General features: G+C 43.3%; 1 protein-coding gene across 1 annotated transcript in view; it reads right to left on the bottom strand.

Moving 5' to 3' along the window:
- The window catches only part of LOC138304050 (bactericidal permeability-increasing protein-like), a 324414-nt gene that overhangs the window by 175290 nt on the left and 123075 nt on the right, over positions 1 to 26049 (bottom strand). Inside the window, exons 6-7 of the mRNA XM_069243745.1 lie at positions 3467 to 3530; positions 2899 to 2990 (exon numbers count right to left, since the gene is read on the bottom strand). Of these exons, the coding sequence (XP_069099846.1) occupies positions 2899 to 2990; positions 3467 to 3530 (156 nt within the window). The remainder of the gene's footprint in view (positions 1 to 2898; positions 2991 to 3466; positions 3531 to 26049) is intronic.

Raw genomic sequence — 26049 nt, 5'->3', positions numbered from 1 at the left:
AGACTCATGGATGGCAGAGTCCAGCAGCTGGAGCAGAGTTGCAGGCAGTCTTTGATGTCCATGAAACTGCAGGAGAGCAGGGGACAAGCCTGCAAGCCCTTGGAGTCACTCTGGGTTCAATTGAGACGGGCCAGTCCTTGTCCTCAGCAGGGCAGTGATCAGTAGGCAGCAGGGGCAGCTATGAAAAGCAGTGAATCAGTTCTTCAGAACAGTCAGTCAAGCAGAGTGGCGATCCTTGTACCACAGCAGCCTTACTCCTGGTTGAGTTCTTCACAGGTCCATTAGTGATCTGTCTAGGTAGGGCCAGAGCCCCAATACTTATACGAAAATGTGTCTTTGAAGTTGGGGTGACTTCAGCTCCTTGAAGTGCACAGGTCCCCCTTTCAGGCCCAGGAAGGCTCCAGCCTATCGGTAGGGGGAAATCAGACCTTTGTGTGGGATAGAGGACACTGCCTATTGAGGTGTAAGTGTCAACACACTCTCCATCCTCCTGCCCAGGAAGAGCTATAGGAACACAGTTGAATGCAGATCAGTTCTTTGTCACACCCACTCTCCCTGTGTTTTGCGGCTGTCTAGAGGAAATGCACAAAGAATAGCTCTCATCGACTCCAGACGTGTACTGGAGACCGGCCTGCAGGCACACGGAGCAGTAAGAGTAGAGAAATGCCCACTTTCTAAAAGATATGAAAAATGATGTAGCTAATCCTTTCAAATCAGAAGTTACAACTTGAAATTGTATTAAGGAATACCCAAAGCTGGCCTATGAGAGGAGGAGGCCTCACAGTACTGAAAAACGACTTTGGCAGTTTGTCACTACCAGAACTTGTAAAACATAAACATATATGTTCTTTCTTTTACTTACACAGCACCCTGCCCCATGGGCTACCTAAAGCCTACTTTAGGGGTGACTGATATGTGAAAAAAAGGAAGTATAAGGCTTGGCGTGGGGCAATGCTATGTAGTTTATAGGCAGGACAGGTACATGTGTGTTTTATCTGTCCTGGTAGTGGAAAACTGAGGCATGCTCCCTTCAGGGTGTATCATTAGGGCTACCCTCATATACTGTTTGAGTGGTAGATTCTGATCAGAAAGGGGTAACCATGTCATATTTAGAATGGCCAGAATGGTAATTGAAATCCTACTCATTGGTAGGGTTAGATTTTATATTACTATTTTAGAAAGTGAGCATTTCTCTGCACTTAAAATCCATCTGTGCCTTGCAGCCTGTCTCCAATCCACGTCTGGGCTGGGTTGGTTGTGCATTTTATCCAGACAACCACAAACCCAGGATACTCAGTCACACCTGCACTCATCTGCATACCGATTGGGTCTTCCTGGTCTAGGAGGGTGGAGGGCCTGGCACTACCATTTCATAGGCTAGTGGCCTGCCCTCACACAATGGACTGACAAACCCCCTACTGGGACCCTGGCAGACAGACTTGTACTGAAAGGGGACCTTGTGCCCTTCAAAACCACTCTTTGAAGGAAGTCTCCCCCACTTCAAAGGCATTTTGGGTACATAAACTGGGTCGCTTACCCCACAAAATCAGACACTTCCTGACCTGAACCTGCGACCTGTCAAGAGGAACTGCCTGGCTGCCCAAATGACTCATCTGGACTTCTTTGCTGAGGAGAACTGCTGCCCTGCTGTTGCACTGCTGCCTTGCTGCCCTCTGACTTTGCTGAGAAGTGCTCTCCAAGGGTTTGGATTGAGCTTGCCTCCTGTTTTCTGAAGTCTCAAGGTCAAAAAGACTTCATCTCTTGAAGAAAGTCCTCGTGCACCGAAAATCGACACACAGCCTGCTGGAAACGATGCACATCCTACCTTGCGACAAGAAAATCGATGTACAGCTAAACCGGAACGACGCAGCCTGACTTCCTGAGTGAAGAGTCGACACAGCGCCTGCGTTGCGGCTGGAAATTCATCACACAGCCATACTGGATCGACACACAGCGGAACTGGAACATTGCAGCCCGACTTCCTGAGTGAAGAATCAATGCAGCGCCTGCCGTGCAACAGAAAATTCGATGCATCGCCATACCAGGTCGGCACAACGCCTGTGACTTTGTCCAGGTCACCCAGGATTTCTGCGCATCGCTACTGGGTGTCAAAAAGATCCCCACATCGCAGTGAGGAACCAAGACTGCGCACTGGAAATCTACGCAAAACCCCTTCAGCATGGAAAGAAACGACTCATCGTCTGTGCCATGCCGTAACTTCTGACCCACACCCTATTTTTCCACGCATCTCCTTATCTGTGGTCTCCGTGCATGGTATTTTTTTTTACACAAACCAGGTACTTTGGGTGATCAATACTCAATTGTTAATTTCTAATATTTAACACTATTTTTAATCTTGCAAAAGTGATATCTCAACTTGTGCTTATTTAATCATTATCGTTTTGACCTTAATTTAACCAGATACATTTCCTATATTTTTCTAAACCTGTGTGGTGTATTTTTATGGTGTTTTCACTGTGTTAATGTATGATTTATGGCACACATACTTTACACATTGCCTTTTAAATTAAGCCTGACTGCTCAGTGCCAAACTTCCAGAGGGTGGGGACAGGATAATTTGGATTGTGTGACTTACCCTGACTAGGATTGTGGTCCCTATTTGGACAAGGATGAATACCTCTGCCAACTAGAGACCCCATTTCTAACAAAGAAAATCTACATTAGAAGCCTTGGTGATGTGTGGCAGATGTGCATATATCTTTGTGGCTGCTTCTTTTTTGTGGTGAAAATATTTTATACATCACGATTGGTTCACCAGTTTAATAGGCTCCTGATCCAGTGGCTACTATTTCATGAACAATGTCAAAAAATAGCCAAACAACCCCCAATTATCAGTAGCACATTCAGGCCTTCCATCTTGTCTCTATCATTTCTTACCTTCAGATAAACATCAACTGACTGTTCCGTAACATCTGGAGGACTAGTTAACGAATAGTTAATTCCAGCAATATGGTCCAGTTTAACTGTGACTGAAAAAGATAAGTAAGGTATTCAGAGAAGGCGGGACTGGGAAAGAAAGATAGAAAGAGAAAGAAAGAATGAAGAAAGAAAGAAAGAAAGAAAGAAAGAAAGAAAGAAAGAAAGAAAGAAAGAAAGAAGAACGCGAGAGAAAAAGACAGAAAGAATGAGAGTTAAAAAAAAAAAGACTATCAATGAGCCAAAGAAAGAAACCAAGCTAGAAAAAGAAGGTGAGGCAGAGTAATAGAAAGGATAACAAAGAGAGAATAAGTGGGAGAGAAAGAGAAAAAACAGCAAACAGAGAATAATAACGAGAACTATAAAGAAGACAAGACAAGAAGGAAGAAAGAAAAAAGGAAGATGAATGCGAGAATAAGAGAATGGAAGCGTATAAGAAAAGATGATGAACGAATAAAATAACATGAAAGAGAAAAGAAAAGAACAATCAAATTAGTATGAGGCAGAAAAATAAACATATTCATCATACCATCCAGAGTCTGCAGGAAAGGTTGCAACTTAGTTTTGATGGAGTCAGAAACAACCGGGCATATCTGATGGAAAAATAAAAATGCATTGTCAAAACCAGCGGTTTATTAACCCTGCTGTTTAGCTCGTTGAAAAACGAAGTATAACTGACTGACAAACTTCCCATACGATAAGGATGAAACTGAATACAGAGGAAATGGTCATCAGATAAACGAAGTTAAACAGAAGGCCATCATTCTGCTCACCATTGGCTTAGATGGAAATTCTTTGCTTGAGCTATGGAAAGACGTTTGAAGTTAGGTAATCATAACAGGACATCACAAAGTGAGCTGTAGCGCAAATCTGTATTTTTACCATTGTAGTGTCCCGAATGCCCCTTTTTGAAACGTTTCCTCTCTGCCAAAGGCAATAAATCCATTTTAAAAACAAGCATTTGCAATGTAATGGGTCTCGCGTTTGCTCGAGCTAGATCAATTAGCATTGTAAACTCCTAACCGGACTTTTTTTGCCACATAAACTTAAATTGAAAAGTAAAACAATTTCACATAACTAACTGGACTTTTCTTGCCTTATAAAGTGAAATGTAAAAGTTTCACATAAGCGACTGACGGCCGCCATAAATGCAAAGCAGACACACAAAGGGAAATAAAAGTTTGCTGGTGGTGAAACCTATCGGCAAAAGTGCAATACCGGCAAAAGTGCAATTAACTATGTAAGAGGGTCGATGTCATGCAAAGCGCTAGACTTCTGCCCAGCGAGATCGCACTGTGAAAAAAGAGAAAAAAGTAGTCTAGAAACCGGACGGAAAACAGCGAGCCTCGTATGTTTTCAGTACTTGATCGCTGCACTCGAGGAGGGCTAAACACCAGAAAAGGCATGAGGTATGCATGCCTTTCATTAATGAAAGCAAGCAGATTTTAAAAGGCAAGCCCACGAACCAATGAAAGAGACTGACGTGACAAGGGCGTGGTTTGGAGCCCAAAGAAAGATTACAACAGGGGACGGAGCGCTTTGCGCTCGACCCTCATAAATAATAAATACCAGATGCCTTCAAATATGAGCAACATAAAATGGTTGAACAATTTTACTTACGCATCAATCAATAACAATTTTTCTTACACCATGCACCTTAATTTTACCTGCGATTTGACATCACTTCTATATAATTACATAATCAATGATGACCAGTGTGCATCATTCAAGCAACTCGTTTTACTTATTATAATGTTGCATTCCCATAAACTTACATTTAATTCTGTCAGTAGAAAATTGTAGATCAAGAAACAAGATATCATTAAACTTATTTTTTAAAAACCTGACGCAGCATTACATATATCTACGTGCATGTAGTAAAAAACATAAGAAATCCTCCTAAAATATACAATGCTGTGTTCACCAGAAAATATTCTTGGAACTAATTATTAGAAAGCTGCTTACTTGTACAAATAATAGATAAGGTTTCAGCCTATGCTATTAACACTGCATTCCAACTCTGTCATTTTAGTTTTGGTTTATATGGGAAAAGAATAACTTGCACAAATGTCAAACTAGGAGCCAGACCAAACAGTATCTCCCAGAGGGATATTGCTTTTTCTTGTTTACAAATGGCCTGGAGTTCCCACATTAGGCCCGAATTTAGAAGTCAGAAAATCCGGCCAATAGAATCAGTTGCAGATCAGAATGCCTTCAAATACATCCCTCCCGCCCCCCCCCCCCTGGTATGATGAAGCAGAAAATGAAGGTTTTGGTTTATTAACGCATAAACGTAGTGTGAAATAATCATGTGTGACTTTAACCGAACTAATAAAGATTGTACGGGGACAAAATGTGCCCTTAGAGTAGTTTGCCAACATTTATAAGCGCGCTTTATATAACGTGGTGTATTAGAATTGCACTAATCCGACATAATCATAAACGTGTGCTACGATTTGCTTGTTTGAAATGCTTTAGCTTAGCATTACTTTAATGGAGGCTTTGGCCTAGTTGCCTGGTCTCACGGTTTAGATGCTCGTATTTTTCCAATGTGCTATTAAACGTGTATTTTTTTGCTTGAAGCTGTACTTTTCCACTGAGACCGTTCACATGCTTATCTTAAAGTTTCGTGCCAGCCTGGCATATTTTCTCTTTACTCCAAGGTCGATTTGCAGGTGCGGACAATGGAGGCTCTGAAAGTGAACTAATTGGTATACAATGTTGCAACGTGCGTACCCAACTCCAAGGATAATGTATGCTTAAGTAAAAGCTTGAGAACTGTCGTTTTTGATTGGACAATTTGAAGCTAACCTATGAACCCTCCAATGGAAGACCCTACTGGATTCGAACTGTTGTCTATAAAAACCAGGTGCACGAGAAGAAATTAAGCCATTACCAGCTATTGCCCGACATTGCGTCATTTCGTAGCTATTATGGCCCATCTTGCTGCGACGCCAATTTTGAGAGATACTTTGATGCTTTCTCTAATCGAGAGAAAGAGACTTTAAATGATTCTTGCCCTAGAGACTTTAACTTTGAAATGCCCTTTGCATGAAGTAGTAGTTTTATTGCCGCCGTGAGGCAATTGCCCCGTCCACCCCTGCCCCTTTGCCCCGTCCCATGCTGATCGAGAAACGGTACCTGTGAGACGAAGACTTCCTTGTATGCTGATCGTAATTGGTAAATATGAAAGGAAAATTGTAAAATTGCATTGTGTTTCTTTTAGGTAACCAACTGCTGATTTTGATAAGAGCCCTAGCTAGGAGTTTTCTAAATTTATGTTGCTAAATTGTTTTTGCATGAAGTCCCACATGCCGATGCTAATTTGAGGTTAGACGAGGATTCCATATGTCGCACGATGCAATTTGAGATCTTGTTATGCTGACTAAATGTACGCAATTAGCTCATTACAGATTATCGTATTAGTGATTTGCATTGCCATTATCGAATGCCTTGTGATTCAAATGCTACATAGATTACACTTGTTTCGCCGTTATGGACAGCTATTAATGTTCATTTATGTTTACCATTTGGTGTTGAGACACATATATATTGTGCTAGCTTTGTTAATATAGGGAAATAAATTCACTAACTTTGCAATAAACTGGTGTGGTTATTCCTGACTGAAAGGTCAGGGTTCGCCAAAATGTATTCTGGATTAATTGTTAAGTGTTATGTTGATCAAGGTATTGCTTATGTTCGTTATTGATTATTGATTTGATGCGACTGATCGATATAAGAGTACGGAGAGTTCCCACTTAGTCAAAAGATTCATCGGCCTAAAGAGCGTCCGAACACAGGTAAATTATTACTACGGTTCGCTCTATCAGTAGATGGTAGCAGAGGACGGTTATGTCTTTTGGGACCCTGTACTCTTAAAGTACATGGTGTTGAATTAACGGTTACGCATTTTGAGACCCCACTCGAGAAGTTGAATTAGATTTTTCTTGGATAAAATAGATTGACAGAATGATGATGGGCTAGGTCCACCGCGACTTTCCCGGGATCTCGGAGCTTGCGAATGGAGAGAATGGAGGTGTGGATTCGGCGTTGGCGGTACTAGTGATGGTATGAGTGAAGTTAGGGTTTTGCGCTTGCACAGCTTATTGCCGCAGGGTGTATGAAAAGGTTGCGAGGAATCTTTTTTTTTTTAGAGGATAGCGGAGGTGCGACTCCGAGTGTAGAAGTAGTGAAGTCGTCGAACTTCATAGAAATAGCGGAGGTGCGACTCCGAGTGTGAGAGTAGGGAAGTCGTCGAACTTCATGTGCATGTGGCGCTTTGTGCATAAAAAGGTCCACGTGGTTGTTGTTGTTGAGACGGGCCCTGCGAGGTCAAGAGACTCCGGAGTATGTTGATCCATGTTGTGGTCTGGGCGGTTTAGTAGGTTGATCGGGCGTGGTCAACAAGTCGGTACGGGTGTTAGGGAGTGAAAGGAACTTCGACTTCGGGCTTTGACAAGATTCTAAGTGCACTAGATTAGATCATTGACAAGTTGAGAGTAGGTCTGCGGGTCAGATTTGCTTGCGAACGTGGGGACCGAGAAAGACGGAATAGCGGCCGAGGCTAGTGAAAGGTCCCTAAGATCCTGAAGCGACTGTGTTACCCTTCCTGTAGTAAACCGACAGATCTGTTTTATTTTTTTGGTAGCTCGCAATATATGCAAGAAGTTGTTACGAAAAGAGGTGAGTGAAGGAAGACTAGCCGCGAGGCTTTGTTAGCCGCAGTGTGTGTGAGTGTGACGTCACTAGGAGCCGCGCTGGGATAGGTTGGTTGGAGAGAAGGGTCGCGCACGGATTGGACGCAGTCCGTGGGGCTCGATTGGAAGGGGAAAGGCAAGCGAAGAGTATTCCGGGAATCAAAGTCACCTATTGATTACAAACTTTGTGAAATAAAAGACGAGAAAATGAAATTCCTTAAAGCATTTAGGAGTGCGATGAAGGGGGAGTCTTACATTAAAGCGAGCGTAGGAGAGGAGACGCCGCCCGAAGGTACACCAGCTTACATTGTAATGGAAGAGAAGGGGGTAGCTCCGTGTCTTTGGCTAAAGCAATGGCACAAACTGACAGAGAAACATGGGAGCGTAGCGTTCCCGATACATGGGACATTCAATATAAGGATCCTAGAGAATTTGAGATTCACGATGTACGACATGAAGGTGCCTCCAAGGCCAGCACAGTTTGAGGCTCTAGCGATTTGGGAACTAATGGCCAGACAGCAACAGCAGAAGAAGTTTGAGACCAGGATGAGAAAGGTAGAAAAGACACTAGCGGATGCTAGGTGGGATAATGCACAGAAGGTGTGGAGGTCAGATGTACTGCAGGGAATAAAACTGTTTCCCGCAATTACTAAGGAAGAAGAAGAGACAGGCAAGAAAGCTACCTGTAAGACAGACAGGAAGTGTTCCAAGGATAGAGAGGACGAGGAAAAGCTGAGAAGAGAAGAGGAGTTAGAGGATGAGGAGTTAATAATGCAATTGCTGAACAACCGTCCACCACCTTATGCGGAGAATGGACAAGGTCCAAGTACCAGTTCTGCCCCTCCGGCATCGGTACGGAACAGTGAAACCCAGAGTTCAGGAGCATCATCGGGATCTAAGGACCCGAGTTTATTGTTCACTCCGCAGATACCGCAGGTTAGGAGAATATATCCAGATGTGCCCATGTTGAAACCAGCAGAAAATTATCAGCCGCAAATGCCAGGGTACTACAGCAGTGACAACGGTGCAGGAATGATTCTAGATCCAACCGTAAGGGGAGTACAGAATGGTCACAATCCAACAATGACACAAGCTGAATCAACTCAGTTTTTGATGCCTCAGAAGCAGATGCAGGGGGGAAACGCACATGCTCAAATGACGGGGAGTCAGATGGGCATGCCGGCAATGATGACCCATGGTGTGGGAATGAACATGCTTCAGAACATGGGAAATGGACAGAACCCAGATGCGATATCCCTACCCATTACTGTAGGTCCACCGGTACCTTTGTATAGTCAGCCTAACTTAGGTATGAGCAGTCAGGGATCAATGCTGCAGAATGGGACAGAGAGGAGGTGCATAGAAAACACTCCATGGATAACTCCTATAGCGGCTCAGCCAAATGGATCTGGGTCCTTGATGGAGTTTAGTCCCATATGTGCTCAGTCAACACTGGTGAGGTCGAGCCCCCCACTGATAATACCTCTAACATCGAATACTGAAAAGTTGCCGCAACCATCAATGGCAGTCGATGTGAATGCTACACTGATGGGGGTAAATGCGCAACAGCTGACACAGTGGTTCAACAGTTTGAATTCCACACAAAGTTCAGACAGTGGGAAATGGGAAGATTATCTGAATAGGATGAGGCTGAACATGGAAGCACAAGAATTGGTGGAAGGGACTATGGGTGTGAATAGGTTGGAGTCCTACTCGGAAGAGGAGCTGAGATACCTATGTCCAAAGATTACGAAAGAAGTGAACAAGGTACATAAAAGCTTGCAGGAAGTAGCGGACAGAAACGGGATTGACATAGACAAGATGAAACACTTGAGCAGAAGCTATAGGTTGGATTTTGGGGCCACAGATTTTGAACACATGAGGTCAGCAGGCATGAAGGCGCACCTTAGAGAATTGCTGCAGAGTGCACAAGTGTGGAGGTGCTTAGACAAGTGGGAAAGCAGATGGGTAAAGAGGAAGGAAAAGAGGAGGGACAGTGCTACAGAGCATAATGAGAAAAGACCACAGAGTAGCGAAACAGTAACCATGTTACCAATGAGGGAGACAGCAGGGGGAAAATTAATACATGTACCATGGCACAGAAGCGATATTCAGTCTTTTACGGATGATTTTCCCAAACTGAGAGAGAAACCGATTGAATGGTATCAACAGACCGATAGGTTTGTGAAGCTTGCAAAATGTCTCTGGGAAGACCTGAATACTCTCTTTGAGATTGTGGTTCCAGCAGATTTGTGGGAGGATTGCAAAAGAGCTGTAGGTTGGCCGACAAGTGAACCAGAAAGAGACAGGGAGACGGGTGCACCATCACCTATGGTGATGAGCTTGTACTACAAAGTGATTGAGCATTTGAAGACGAAAGTGGCCGCGAAAAATGTGGATTGGCAGAAGATTGATCGAACTGCCCAAGAGGCTAAAGAATCGATTCATAGTTACTATGAGAGGTTGTTGAAGGCGTTTAAGAACTACAGTGGCACAGAAACAATAGAGGCGAAGGATATGCTTCATTTTGTGTTCAGATTTGTGGAAGGGCTGAGACCAGAAATAAGTCAAATGATAAAGTCGCATTTGATTTGTTGGCAGTCTAAACCGATTGACGAGGTCTTGACTTATGCGAAATACTGTAGCGACGAAATTGAAGTGAAACAGAAAAAGTTGAAAGAGAAGGTGATGATGATGCAACTTAAAGCAGCTCAGACAGGTCTGCAAGGTTTGCAAGGGATGCAAGGGTTCCAACAGCAGGTACCGCAGCCGCAGTTGCAGGGAAACATGTCGTTTCAGCCACAGGCCAGAGGCAGAGGCAGAGGAGGTTTTGTGAATAATGGTCCGGATTTGAACACTGTTGTAACGGGTGTGCAGGCAATGAAGAAGGTGATGCCGTGTCACGTGTGCGGAATTGTCGGTCATTGGAAACGCGAGTGCCCGATGGTGGTGCAGGAAGGTGCAGGTGCAGGTGTAGGTGTTGGTCAGCAAAACAATGATGTCAATGCATTTCAGACAATGAGGGGACCGAAAATGAGAGGTCTAAACCCAAATTTTCAGACCGTAAATCAATTGCAGGGATTGCAACCTATGCAGCCGCAGCAGATGCAGATGCCCCGTATGCAGATGACGCAAATGCAGCCAATGCAACAGCAGTTACCCATGGTACCTAATCAGCAAATGCAAATACCTTTGGCACCAATGAGTCAGCAGCAAGTGATGGTTCCTCCACAGGTCTCGGTCAGGTAATGAGTACAAATGGCACCGTACAACAGTTCCCATTACACAGTGAGAGTGGAATAAACAATGTATGGGAGAGTGAGAGCTCAGAAGAAGAAGGAGATTGTGTGCTTGCAGCATCCTTGGAAGTTGATCAAAAGGGTCCGTACGTAGAGGGAAGAGTAATGGGTCATCGTGTCTCGTTCTTGGTTGACACAGGAGCCACACGTTCAACTGTTAAGAGTAGTGAAGTACCGAATTTGCCACTCTCAGGGAGGACAGTTCAAGTGGTGGGAGTAGCAAACAGGCACCTGACGAACCCAATAACGGATCCAGTACCAGTCAGCATCGGTAACTATCAAGGGGTGCATCAGTTTGTGGTATGTGACTCAAGCCCGATAGCACTGTTAGGGAGAGACCTATTGTGCAAATTGGGATGTTCGATCATGTGTTCGAACGAAGGAATAACAATCCAGACGAGCAGTGATGGGGAAGAAGAGGACAGTGTAGAGGGGGATGAGATGGAAACGGTAGATGAAGAGTATCCTCTGATTTGTCTTTTCCCGATGATAACTGAAGAAGATATTCCAGCCGAATTACGGGAAACAGTCGGAAAGGAGGTGTGGGACATGACAGGGAAAGAGGTGGGATTGATGAAAGGAGTGGAACCAGTGAAAGTGACTGTAAAGCCCAATGCAATCTTTCCCCAGACCCCACAATACCACATGGCACAAGACACCCTCATGAAAGTTGCCCAACTCATTGACGAATTTGTAAAACAGGGGGTATTGAAAGAAGTGTTAAGCAGTCCATGTAATTCACCAATAATGGGACTAATAAAGCCGAGTGGAAAGGTCCAACTTGTGCAGGACTTGAGGAAAATAAATGACATCATAGTCAAATGTTGCCCAGTAGTACCGAATCCAGCTGTGATAATGTTTCAAGTCCCTTGCGATGCTGAATGGTTCTCAGTCATCGATTTGTCACAAGCATTCTTTTCTGTGCCTCTTCATGAGGACAGCCAATTCCTCTTTTGTTTCAAATTCTTAGACAGAGTGTACAGTTGGTGTCGAATTCCTCAAGGGTTTTCTGAGTCACCGTCAATCTTCAATCAGATTCTAAAGAAAGACTTGGAAGAGTTAGAATTGCCATTCGAGTCAACCCTAGTACAATACATTGACGACTTACTGGTTGCATCAAAGACAGAAAGTGGCTGCACAGCCGATACCATTGCTCTGTTGAACCATTTGGGAAGGAATGGACACAAGGTGTCTCCTGCCAAATTGCAGTTCTGTCAGGAGAAAGTGAAATACTTGGGTCACCAGATAGAGAAGGGGTCACGGAGAATAATGAAGGAAAGAATAACAAGTGTACTTCAAATGAGTCCGCCCAAGACGAGAAAGGAGGTGAGGAAGTTTTTGGGAATGGTGGGCTACTGTCGCCAGTGGATTCCCAACTTCTCGACTCTAGCGAAGCCTTTACTGAAACTGACCCAGAAGGATGCTTTGGATCAAATTGAGTTGAAAGGAGATGAGATGGATGCTTTTGTTGAATTGAAAGAGTGCATGTGCAGGGCTCCAGCTTTAGGTATGCCTGATTACACAAAGCCTTTCACATTGTTTTGCCATGAACGTGATGCATGTTCTTTGTCTGTCTTGACTCAAGCCCATGGTGGCGTAAACAGACCAGTAGCGTATTTTTCAGCTACTTTGGATCCGGTCGCAGCAGCACTCCCAGGGTGTTTGCGCGCCGTAGCAGCAGTTGGTATCAGCCTCACTCGGAGTGAAGGAATAGTGATGGGACACCCAGTAACAGTCATGGTCCCTCACTCAGTTGAGATACTTTTGACCCGCTCCCGAACGCAACACATGACTGGAGCAAGACTCACAAGGTATGAAACGATTATTCTGGGCTCACCGAATGTGCAGCTGAAAAGGTGCACTACGTTGAATCCAGCAACCTTGCTTCCTGGAGAAAATGCTGAAATTGAGAACGCTGAAGACGTCGAGCATGACTGCCTTCAGGTGACTGAATTTTGCACAAAACCCCGACCGGACATTAAGGATACTAAGCTTGATGAAAATGACCAAATTCTTTTTGTTGATTGTTCATGTCTAAGAGACGGGATGGGGATTTTGAAAGCAGGATACGCTGTATGTACTGTAACAGGTGTCTTGGAAGCGGGATGGCTCCAAGGAGTCTATTCTGCACAAGTAGCAGAACTTGTAGCCCTTACCAGAGCATGTCAACTGTCTGCATTGATGAAAGTCACCATTTACACTGATAGTCAATATGGGTTTGGGATTGTGCATGACTTTGGACAACTATGGTCACAGAGAGGTTTCCTGACTTCTTCAGGATCCCCAGTGAAGAATGGGGAAAGGATAAGGGAATTGTTACACGCCATTCAAGTGCCAGCTGAAGTTGCAGTGGTAAAGTGCAGTGCTCACACGAAAGGACAGGACTATGTTTCTCTGGGAAATGCATATGCGGATCAAGTCGCAAGATTTTGTGCCTTGAACTGTATATTACTCAGAGATGAATGGAATTCAATAAGTGAGCCAGAACTCGAACCAGCTGAAGCATTTGCCTTGAAAGTTGTAGACACAATAGATGAACTAAAAGCATTGCAGAATAACGTCAGGGAGGATGAGAGAGATTCCTGAATTAAATCACAGTGTATAAAGAGACCAGACGAGTTATGGGTTTCAAATGAGGGAAAATTTGTTTTGCCAAACAGTCTCTTATCACAGCTTGCGCGGTTCTATCATGGGCAAGCTCACCTAGGGAGAGATGCCATGATAAGATTGTTCAAAACTGATTGGTTTAACCCCAGATTTCGTCAAGCTGCAGAAGCAGATTGCCATCGATGTGTCGCTTGCCAGCAGATGAACCCAGGAAAGGGAACAGTTGTGAACGCGAGCCACATTGGTAGGGCAAGCGGGCCTTTTAGTCGTATGCAGATGGACTTCATTGAGATGCCTGTGCATGGAGGTCTAAAGTATGTGTTGGTGATTGTGTGCATTTTTAGTCACTGGATTGAAGCATACCCCACACGTAGAAATGACAGCCTTACAGTTGCAAAGTTATTGTTGAGAGAGTTGATACCACGTTTCGGATTCCCGATCTCTTTAGAATCAGATAGGGGAAGTCACTTCAATAACGAGGTGATAAAGTTACTTTGCGAAGCGCTGAACATTGAGCAGAAACTGCATTGTAGCTATCGCCCTGAAGCATCAGGACTGGTGGAGCAGATGAATGGTACACTGAAATCAAGAATGGCGAAAATATGTGCATCGACAAATTTGAAATGGCCTGACGCATTGCCCTTAGTGCTAATGTCAATGAGAAATACCCCTGATAGAAAGACTGGATTGTCTCCGCACGAAATTCTCATGGGCAGGGCTATGAGACTTCCTGCAGTTCCCGCAAACGCGCTTTTGAATATTACAGATGATATGGTGTTAGACTACTGCAAAGGACTGGCTGACGTGGTTCGCTCTTTCTCTCACCAGGTGGAAGCGACCACCTTGCCGCCGATCCAAGGTCCAGGACACGCACTGAAAGCAGGTGACTGGGTCGTGGTAAAGAAGCACGTGAGAAAGTCGTGTCTGGAACCCCGTTGGAAAGGCCCTTTCCAAGTGATCCTGACGACAACTATCGCTCGCTGTGAAGTGTGCGGGGGTTCCCAACTGGATTCACGCCAGTCACACAAAGAAGGTGTTGTGTCCCACAGATGAGGAAGTTGAAGCGCTGAAACTGCCAGTGACTGATAAAACAGTGCCGAGTGCTGAGACAGAACAAAACCGAACTGAAAGCGGACAGGCAGAAGCAGGAGAGAGAGAGATATTATTGGAGAACGAAGAGTCCGACTCACTTGGGGAAGACCAAGGAGAAAGTTCAGACAGCGACGAAGAAGCTGAAGGTGACAAAGAACCTGAAGCAGCTGAAAGTGATACAGAGCCTGACGAAAGTAACGGTGAAGAAGGGCTCGAAAAAGGTTAAAAAGCAGGAGAGCCTGATCAGAGGAGGGCTTTCCCAGAAACAGACGATACAGAAAAAGAAAAAGAGAACGTGATCGATTCCCCAGAGGGAAGGGACAAGGCAGAACAGAGCGAAAAGGTTCAAACTTCTACAGAAAAGGTCGCAGGTCCATCGAATGGACACGGTGCAAAGAGGAGACTAAGTATATCACCAGTAAAACAAAGGACTGGAGAAGGTTTGAACGACGGAGAAAGGCCAAAAGTGAAAGAGAAAAGAAAAGAAGTGTCTGTCGTGGTACCAACCTCGAGTGAAGAAAAAGACTTGACAAAAGAGGAAAGTACCAGCGAGGCAGAATCGAAAAGAGAAGCAAAATTGAAAAGGAAAAGGATACCGAACAGAAGGTATTCCGGTCCTGAATGGGCATATGCAGTCAATGACGATTGGACTGACGAGTTTGTATCTCTAAGCATCGAGAACGAAGAAGAGGAAGAGATACCAATAGAAAAGAAAAGTTTTATGGACAGTGTTGATTGAAAGGGTGATAAATGATACTGCTTGCTACAATCTAAAGTGAAACAAACAACCAGCTGAGACTTTGCTAAACCGATAAAGACTGAGTTATTGCCGAATTGAGACAAATGCTGCTAACCGATAAGTGACTGGCCTCCTGAAGAAAACTGTGTGAACATTGCGCTCGTTCAGCTTCGTAACTGAATTGCTAAATAGTTTCATTTATAGGTGCTTCTAGCTCTCTGATTCTATACAGATCATGACGCAAAACAATAGAAAGAAATATTGTAAATATGTGTGTATAGGCTTGATAATTACATGTGTATTAATAATAATGGCAATAGTGCTTGCAATGCATGGAAAGGGTGAGAATGAGAGAATTGATGCTTCTACTTTTGCTCCTGTTACTGTCACTGAACTAACCGCATTGAAGAGGCTAGCATTGGATGAGAGACTCTTGCACGATAAGAAAGAGCTTTCGTATAATGTTTTCTATCGCTTGCTAACAGAATATGTTGAGACAATGGATGCGAAAGATTGTTATGTGTGTACACAGATACCGACATCAGTGAAGGAAGGGGTGACATATCACCACATGCCTCTTACATAGGGGATTACATGTAGTATAGTAAAGTCTAGGTTTTATGGTCAAACTAACATACAGTATTTTTACTCAAATTATGATGTTACCTTTGCTTATGTTCCTATAATAGCGCAGCTAAGCCAGATTGCTAAAGATTGGGATGCTAAGATAATGAGGGAATTTTTCGAGCCAATGCTACCTTTTGAAACGGCTCACGCTCATAGGGAAAATATTACCTGCTCGCTCTCTGCAGTAGAGATAAGCTTTTTAGATCTCACAGATGATAGAAGGGCACAAATGAAGGCGAAATTAGAAAAGGAGTTACATAAGAGGACTTCAGTAGATAATTATGATTTTGCTGCAATAAAGACACAAGGGAAAATTGCTTTAGATGCTTGGCATGTAGGGAAGTTTTGTATATATCGAGGTGAATCTTATTATGACAACATTTTTGTAGGAGCGAGTGAGTGTAAACACACGTTTATCTTTAAGGCCAAATGGACATTCATGATGAACGGACTTGACCCTGTCATTCCAGGTGTATATTACATTTGTGGGTATAATGCCTATTATCGTCTTCCAAAGGGATGGTGGGGGAGATGTTATTTGGGTATAGTGTTCCCAAAGGTTTATCAACTGGATGACCTATCGATGATTCAAAAGACATCTGGATCCCATCGTATCCAGAAAAGAGAGACCGCAGCTGCTGTGGTAGGAGATATATTTGGAGCCATGATTCCTTCATTGGGAGTTGTGCTGAATTCCATCAAGATAAGAAAGTTGTCTACTATAGTGGATAACATGTTGACAAAGTTTTCAGGTGCTATAATCCTGATAGATGCTGAACTTGCAGCGGAAAGAGCTATGACTCTTCAAAATAGGCTTGCTTTAGACATTCTTTTAGCAAAGGACGGTGGCATTTGCAAAATGCTTGGTGCACGACACTGTTGTACATATATTCCTGACAATAGTGTGAAAATTAAAACTATGCTTGCTAATCTAACAAAAGAAAGTGCAGATTTGAAGGAACTGAAAGAACCAGGAGTGTGGGAGAAGGTTGGAAAAGGACTTGCTTCCGTGGGACATTGGATTGGGGGAATTTGGAATGGAATATTGTTAAAAATAATAGAGGGAATTTTAATAGTGATAATTTGTGTATTTGGAATTTGGGGAATAAAAAGGGGAATAATAATGATTATGGAAAGAATTAAAAGAAGAAAGGAGGAGAAAATTATGAAAAGAATGGCAGAAGAATACAAAGCGCAAACTAGGGGAACTAAAAGGAAAAGAGAACTGACAGAATTTTAATGGAATAAAATTTGTGGGCTTAATTTGTGTGATGACCAGTAGTCATCAGAGGAGGGATTGATGAAGCAGAAAATGAAGGTTTTGGTTTATTAACGCATAAACGTAGTGTGAAATAATCATGTGTGACTTTAACCGAACTAATAAAGATTGTACGGGGACAAAATGTGCCCTTAGAGTAGTTTGCCAACATTTATAAGCGCGCTTTATATAACGTGGTGTATTAGAATTGCACTAATCCGAAATAATCATAAACGTGTGCTACGATTTGCTTGTTTGAAATGCTTTAGCTTAGCATTACTTTAATGGAGGCTTTGGCCTAGTTGCCTGGTCTCACGGTTTAGATGCTCGTATTTTTCCAATGTGCTATTAAACGTGTATTTTTTTGCTTGAAGCTGTACTTTTCCACTGAGACCGTTCACATGCTTATCTTAAAGTTTTGTGCCAGCCTGGCATATTTTCTCTTTACTCCAAGGTCGATTTGCAGGTGCGGACAATGGAGGCTCTGAAAGTGAACTAATTGGTATACAATGTTGCAACGTGCGTACCCATCTCCAAGGATAATGTATGCTTAAGTAAAAGCTTGAGAACTGTCGTTTTTGATTGGACAATTTGAAGCTAACCTATGAACCCTCCAATGGAAGACCCTACTGGATTCGAACTGTTGTCTATAAAAACCAGGTGCACGAGAAGAAATTAAGCCATTACCAGCTATTGCCCGACATTGCGTCATTTCGTAGCTATTATGGCCCATCTTGCTGCGACGCCAATTTTGAGAGATACTTTGATGCTTTCTCTAATCGAGAGAAAGAGACTTTATATGATTCTTGCCCTAGAGACTTTAACTTTGAAATGCCCTTTGCATGAAGTAGTAGTTTTATTGCCGCCGTGAGGCAATTGCCCCGTCCACCCCTGCCCCTTTGCCCCGTCCCATGCTGATCGAGAAACGGTACCTGTGAGACGAAGACTTCCTTGTATGCTGATCGTAATTGGTAAATATGAAAGGAAAATTGTAAAATTGCATTGTGTTTCTTTTAGGTAACCAACTGCTGATTTTGATAAGAGCCCTAGCTAGGAGTTTTCTAAATTTATGTTGCTAAATTGTTTTTGCATGAAGTCCCACATGCCGATGCTAATTTGAGGTTAGACGAGGATTCCATATGTCGCACGATGCAATTTGAGATCTTGTTATGCTGACTAAATGTACGCAATTAGCTCATTACAGATTATCGTATTAGTGATTTGCATTGCCATTATCGAATGCCTTGTGATTCAAATGCTACATAGATTACACTTGTTTCGCCGTTATGGACAGCTATTAATGTTCATTTATGTTTATCATTTGGTGTTGAGACACATATATATTGTGCTAGCTTTGTTAATATAGGGAAATAAATTCACTAACTTTGCAATAAACTGGTGTGGTTATTCCTGACTGAAAGGTCAGGGTTCGCCGAAATGTATTCTGGATTAATTGTTAAGTGTTATGTTGATCAAGGTATTGCTTATGTTCGTTATTGATTATTGATTTGATGCGACTGATCGATATAAGAGTACGGAGAGTTCCCACCTAGTCAAAAGATTCATCGGCCTAAAGAGCGTCCGAACACAGGTAAATTATTACTACGGTTCGCTCTATCAGGTAATAGCCCCCACAAAAGGGCACTCGACTGCTACTTCACCCCACCCCTCACCCCCACGAGTCCAGCACGCAGTGGCCTCCTGTAAAATAACCATACTAGAGTTCAGGGAGCGAATGAGCAATAAATATGTCTTTACATTTTGGATTTATCTTGTCACAGAGGTTAAATGCTCTGTCTTCTGGGGACATGCTGCTTATTATGTTAACCTAGAGACCGATGTTTACTTTTCTTTCTCCACTGCAAAGTGGGACAATTGTGTAATGTGAACTGTGTGATAATCGTGTTGAGTGTTAGAAGGAAGGATGGTGGATACTATTTTTTTATAACACAACAACACTTACACTGTACAAATATTTAAAAATAAATCAGCACTTAGGAATGCACAAATGAAGCACTTTCATTTGTCATTCTGAAGTGTTATGGAAACAAATATTTTAATAGGTTTAAAACAAATCAAGAAACTTTACTTGGTGATGGGCACAGTGAAAATATTCAGTGAAACACGATTTCCACACAATATCATATGTACACTGAATAGTCTCATCAGTAAAACTACATCTCTGTGCAAATATAGAGACAAATTCAAAGGAAAATATTCTGACAGTGAATGACAGTGCACTTCCACCATGCTATAATATATTTGCAACAGGGTGCTCCAAAATTGACTACCGACTACCCACCTCACTATTACCACCCTCCTGCTGAATGTGAGTGGCTAATTTGCTGCACTTATTCTTTGTAGATTTTTCACAGTCCCTATGACTTTAGTGATGTAACATTGATGGCAGCACCCTCACTTTGAATTTTTTTCCCACAGAGCTGCCTTTCACTACCAGTTACCACCCAGTTCCCACTTGTTCAGAGCAGGAAGTAAATGAGAGTATTAATCCACACAGAACTGGGTAACTCAATGGGAATTTGAGCCCGAAAAATTGGTGCCTCATGGATACTCTTTATTCTGTGGGATTAACTTGCAGTAAGTAGGCAACATTATGTGTGGATATGCTGGACGAAACTTTATTTATGGACACCTGGAATCCCCTCATTTAAATCCAGTGCACATATAATCAGGGCTAAAGTCACAAACGTAGGCCCAACACAGCTGAAAATAAAAGTCATATTGACTGCTCCCCGACATTTGAATGACCAAGGCCTTAAGGCAAAATACAGCAATGTCAAGAACACTTTTCTTCGAAACCATGGCTACCTGCAGGGCTACCCAGATCACATCTTTTACTTTAAAGCAGACTTGGGCTTTCTGCTTTTCTGCATACTGTCCCATCTTTTCCAATTGTGGCACCTCCGTATTCTGGACTTCACTACATTGTCTACAATCTTATGAAACAAGAACTTTTGATTGCCTCATCTACAACCACAAATACATTTTTCTAAGACTTTTAACTAACTTAGTTACACCAGTTTCTAGACTATCTTCATGTTTTTAGCTGTTTATTATTGGATACCTGACGAATTTAAGACAAGCCCTGGGAAATCTGAGCTGTTCAGTTTCAGATCCAAGCTCCACGACTAATCATGTCCACCAATCTCTACCTGGCATTATGGGTCTGCAACTGCAACCAACACCTAATTTTTCGTATCAGCACATCTCCCAAACTAGTATATCAAATCCCTTTGGATTAAACCTGTTCTTTGTGCTCAAAACAAAGCTCTGTGCCAGCTAAGATAGCAACTAGCATCATTGGCTTTTACTGTCTGATATACGCTAACCTCTTTCCTTTCTTTCAAGTGAAAGTGTTGTAATCACAGAAATTAATCCCAGATCACCATGAATCTGGATTTAAGGGCTCAAAAATAGCATGGCTGGCACATCCTAGTAAGATACACCCACATAACACTCTTCCCAACTCATTCGGTTCCCTATGCAAGGTCTACAAAGAAGGGGGCTCTGGATCCCCCAGGCAGCTATTTTGCATAACTTTGGACACCGCAAGAGTGTAGAAGCGATTGCTTTCAATATCAAGGTTTATGGATAGACTTGAATAAGAATCTCTTCAAAATCTTCGGTTAAGGTACAAATGCTGTTCTAGTTGTCATTGGATAGAATATCTCCCATACTTATAAATGCCTTATTGCATGGGTATACACGCACAATTGAAACTTTGATGTAAAGTTCTCCTTCAGTACTGGTCTTTCACTGGTGGAATATTATATCAGGTACCCTACAGCTTATTTCCCATCCCCCTGTTTCCACCAATGAAGAATTGAAACTGTTTTTGTTCACTGCTTAGATCTGTAAGTTCTGTGGTTTTCAATTCAAAGACAGAACAGAAATTCCATCTTATATTCTTTATGCTTTGTCATCTTTGTATTGAGGTCTTCTTAGCTTTTACTGCCAAGTACATCATTCCATTTAGCTTACTAAAATCAGATTACAAACATCTTCAGTTAATGATTTTTGGTGCTACCTCTTACCTTGTTTTAATCACATCTAACGTCTTTCCACAAAAGGCATTGTTTCTTTCTGCAAACCCTAACACCAACATTTCAGGAAGCACTGTTTACTGCCTTCAAAAAGTGAAAAGGGCCAGTTTCTTCATTTGGTATTTGCTGGGGTACACAAACTGCTACCTCAAGCATGAAAAGTACCATATCTTGCTGTACACTTTCAACTGATCACACACACTGAGGTAACCACCTACTTCCAGGTCATAAGGGCACTGATTCCAATTCCGGAGTTTCGTGCCATAAACTAAAGTCCTCTGGTTGTTGCAGCTTTGGTTTGCTTCCCATGAACTAGTTATAGACACACACCTGAAAACAATGATTTTCAGGTGAAATGTTCTGGACAGTAATCAGGTCCTGTAATGATCGTAGGTGAAGTAGCCATCTTCCCATACACATCTGTCAGCCTGGGCCCTATATGGGGGCTAGCCCCATGTTGGTGGTATGGGCAAGTCATGACACTGAGGTTTTTTAAGTGCTGCTAAAGCTGTTCCAGAACCACCCCCGCAAATTGCCCCTGGGTGTTTGGTCATGGGGTTGGTAGAGGATGAGAATTCTGAGCACTAGGTCGCTTTGTGAAAAATAGTTTGAGTTGCTTTGGGCTTGCTTCACTTCCTGGACAAGGGATGACCCACCTGCAATTGTATTAGCCACCAGATGGCTTATTCCCTGAAAACTGTGTCAACTCTGGAAATTAGCATAGAGAAACTTGGGTGTGGGCTTCTGGGAGGCATGAATTCTGCCATGTTGCAGACCACTACATATGCAGGTCGCGGTCACATTACTGAAATCAGAGCAGAAAAAAGTCAGTAGGACCCATGTGGCCAGCAGTTATTTCTTGACTTGAACTTTCTTACCCATTTATCTGAATCTGACCGGTCCCTTGTGAAAGGGTTACAAGTAGACTGGAAAAATGTTGTAGCTCAGCATGATTGTCTGCAACCAGAAGTCCCACTGCCGCGAGGCCCTGTCAGAAAAGGGTGTTCTGACTCTGGATTGTCAGAAGGTAGTCACCCACTTTTTCAAAGAGATATTCCCCAGCTATCAACAGACTAAAGCAGCACCCTTGAGTTGGAATAAGGTGTGAAATCAGCTCCCTTTCTCAAACTATCTCCAGAAGAATAGCTTTGTAAAATCAGCTTGCTGTACATCTTCCATAGCAGAGACTTAAATCTTAAAATGCACTCTGTTACCATACGGTTTGTCTCACAATCCTGCTGAAAAGATGGTCTTTGTTAGGACATAGAGACAACCTCTGTCAAAGATATGTTCACAGTGGTGGCTCCCAAGTGGAGTGCACAAAGATAAATAGCAGAAACTTGTCTGCACCCACCCCCATTGTCCCTCTACAATAGGAATGCCACTTATTATAGGAAGCTATCTGAAGGGCTACTACGAAGAAATCAACACTGGAAAGGACTGTGTTTTGGTAGAAAAAACACAGGGTACACAAGAAATAGGAGGACACATTATTAACTTTGTGGGTGGTGTCAAAGTGTTGAAGAATCCTGGCAATGACTGCTCAGAATCAAAAAAGGAAATGTGTTTAAAGATGCTCACATTTTAAGGCCAACATAATGAGCTTCAGGAAAATCAGGAAGGTCTGGAGAACACGTAATGGAGGAATAAATAGGGTAGTTTTACCACCAAAACTGACAGGGACAATGTACAAGGATATTTTAAGGATTCCAACACTCGAGACGTAACACTTTGGACAAATGTGTTAAAAATTAAACCTTACACACTAATTGACATTGTGTTTGCACATGGTAAATGTAAGGGCATGCCTCTTTTTGCATGATCACTCAAAACGTTTTGGACTGATGCAGCTGTTTTTTTTCAACTCTGAGACTGCACTGAGGCCTGCTAACCAGACGTTACTGCCAGTTTTTTAAACATTACAAAATGTACGCTGAATTGGTATAAGCTGACTTACTTAAGAGTCCCTAGTATATGGTACCAAGGGTACCCAGGGCATGTAAGTTGGAGTGTCCATCTAGTGCTGCAGCAATGATTGTGCCACCCTGTGTGTGACAAAGCTTCTGCAGCCTGTAATGGCAATTTAAAAACTGCTAATATGATGTTGCTATTTAAACCAATGCAAAGCCCCAACTTCCCTTAACAATATATACCAGAATGCCCTGAAATAAGGCTATGGAGCCCTAAGGCAAGGAGCAGTATATTATTAAGTAGGGCATACCCTAAGAGCAAAACTTCTAAATTGCCATTGTTAGTGTGGAAAAGTAAGTAGCCCCATTGGCTAACACAGAGTTAGCACCTGACATCTCAGGCTGGCTAACTTCTGAATGGGACTATTAAAATGGGTACTTTATGGTATCAAATTAATCATGGCATTGAACCCAACTTGATGCCCAAGTCAAATTTAATGTCACTTTTGATGTTATGCATAAGATGTTTTGATGTCCCTCAAAAGTGATTTTAAAATCAACTTGGGCATTAAGACAGGTTTCATGCCACTCTGTTGCCCAGTTTGTCCGGTGGCCTTGCACAGCTGCTGGACACGAGATAGTCCTCTGTCGTCGCTGGGAGTTGTGTGAATGGATCCCAGGCTTCAAGATAATACAAGTCTGCTGCAGAGGAAGGTGTTAACTTCCCCTCACAGGAGGCCACCCAAGGTGTTGGCCCAAAAAGAGCTTCAAAGGCGAAGTCGCATTTGGTGGGCGAAAAGCGATCACCCTCATGTAGGGCTGCCTCTTTGTTCAGGTAGACAGGCTGGTAGCAGGAACAGAGAAGGGAAAATGGCCAAACCGTTTTTCTCATGAGCGTGTAACCCACAGGTAGCCTCACCTCTAGGGTGGGAAACCACGCTCTTAACATCCAAGGAAGGGTTTGCACATCTTGAGAGTGGGCAGAATGGTGCACTCTAGGATTGCTGGAATGCACTCATAGCCAAAGGTCATCACAAGGCAGGAGGGAACCTAGGGCCAGATGTAGCAAACTTTTGCGAGTCGCAAATGGCCCGAATCGCAATTTGTGACCCCGCAAAATCGGAAATGGGATGCAAAAATCCCATTTCCGAATCGCAAAATGCGACGCGAGCCATTACTGACTCGCAAAAATAGCGACCCCATTTTGCGACCCGCAAATAGGAAGTCGCAATTTGCGAGTCGCAAACCATATGCAATAGCCACTCGCAAATTGCGACTAGTCGCAAAAAGCCCATTTTGCACTTCCAATTTACCACTAACTCAGAGCAGGTGGTAACCATAACCAAAGTATAAAAGGGGACCCAGAAGGCACCTGGGTTACTCAAGATGGCGGAGATATATGTGATAGCAAGGAGGAGGAGAGCCCACGCCGCACAGCAGATGAGGAGGAGGAGCCAGAGACAGGAGAAGATATACAGAACCAGACAAACACTATTCCAACAAACTGAGGAGGAGATATATGATAAATACAGACTTAGCAGCGCAGCAATCCTAGATTTAATAGACCTACTCAATCCGCAGCTTCGACGCCAGACTGTGCGCGGCAGCGCTATCCCCACACATGTGCAAGTGCTATGCTCATTGCACCTCTTGGCCTCGGGTAGCTATCAGGGGGTCATTGCTGTGGCAGGTGGGGTTTCCCAAAGTGCACTCTCACGGTTCTTCAGAGCATTCCTAGATGCCATACTCACACACATGTCCATATACATATACCTACCCAGGAATGAGGCAGAAATTATCCAGATGGTATGTGACGCCCATTATGTCATCGCTGACATGGTTGCCAAATTTCCAGGGAGTACACATGACTCCTACATTTTCAGGCACAGTGGGATACACCAATGCCTAGAACGTGGGGAGTTTGGAGACGGATACCTCCTAGGTATAGCTGAATACACCTTGCAGACATACACACAGGTCAATGTGGAACACATCTATGCCCAGCTAACATTGTACATTTTGTGCCAAACAGGTGACAGTGCATATGCACTACGACCATGGATACTTACCCCGTACTTAATACCCAGCAATGAGACAGAGAGGCAATACAACAGTGCACATAGGAGGACCCAAAATATTATAGAGAGGACCTTTGGACTATTGAAGGCAAGATTCAGATGCCTCCATAGAAGTGGAGGTGCCCTCCAGTATGTCCCAATAACAGCATTCAAGATCGTTGGCGCATGCGCTATACTGCACAACATTGCCACCAGACGTGGGCTACCTCTCACCCCAGAAGACCCAGATTCGGAGGATGAAGAGCAAGAGCTACCACATCGCCATCATGGGGATAGAAGCATTGCAAATCAAGGCAGACAGAGACGGGTCCACATTGCAAACCAATACTTTGGAAGGTACGTGCTAACTGTCACCACACACATGAATGTCACACACAAAGAGTCCAGGTGTGAAGTGGAACAAACAAGAACTTTAATGATGTGCACCAATAAACTATTTACAGAAACTACAGATCAGGGGCTGTAAAAGTCCACCTGCTATGAGGACACATTAACCTCATGTGCCTCCAGTCTATGACAGTGTGTAGCTCACACCCTACGCCGTGCTCGCCCAGCATGGCTGGTTCCTGGAGCGTCTGCAGTGCCCTGCCGTGCGCTACCACTGCGCAACACCCTGGTGTCTGTGGCTGAAGCACTACTTATGGTAGAGCCCTCCTCACTGTCCTGCGGCGTGTCTGCCGCGCCCCTAGCCACCTGTCGTGCCTCCATCAGATCGACTGCGTGGCTAATACGTCCCAGCCC

This window comes from Pleurodeles waltl, chromosome 7 (assembly GCF_031143425.1).
Source record: "Pleurodeles waltl isolate 20211129_DDA chromosome 7, aPleWal1.hap1.20221129, whole genome shotgun sequence".
Classification (NCBI taxonomy): Eukaryota; Metazoa; Chordata; class Amphibia; order Caudata; family Salamandridae; genus Pleurodeles; species Pleurodeles waltl.
The sequence above is the reverse complement of the archived record's forward strand: the minus strand, read 5'-3'. Positions and strand labels throughout refer to the sequence as shown.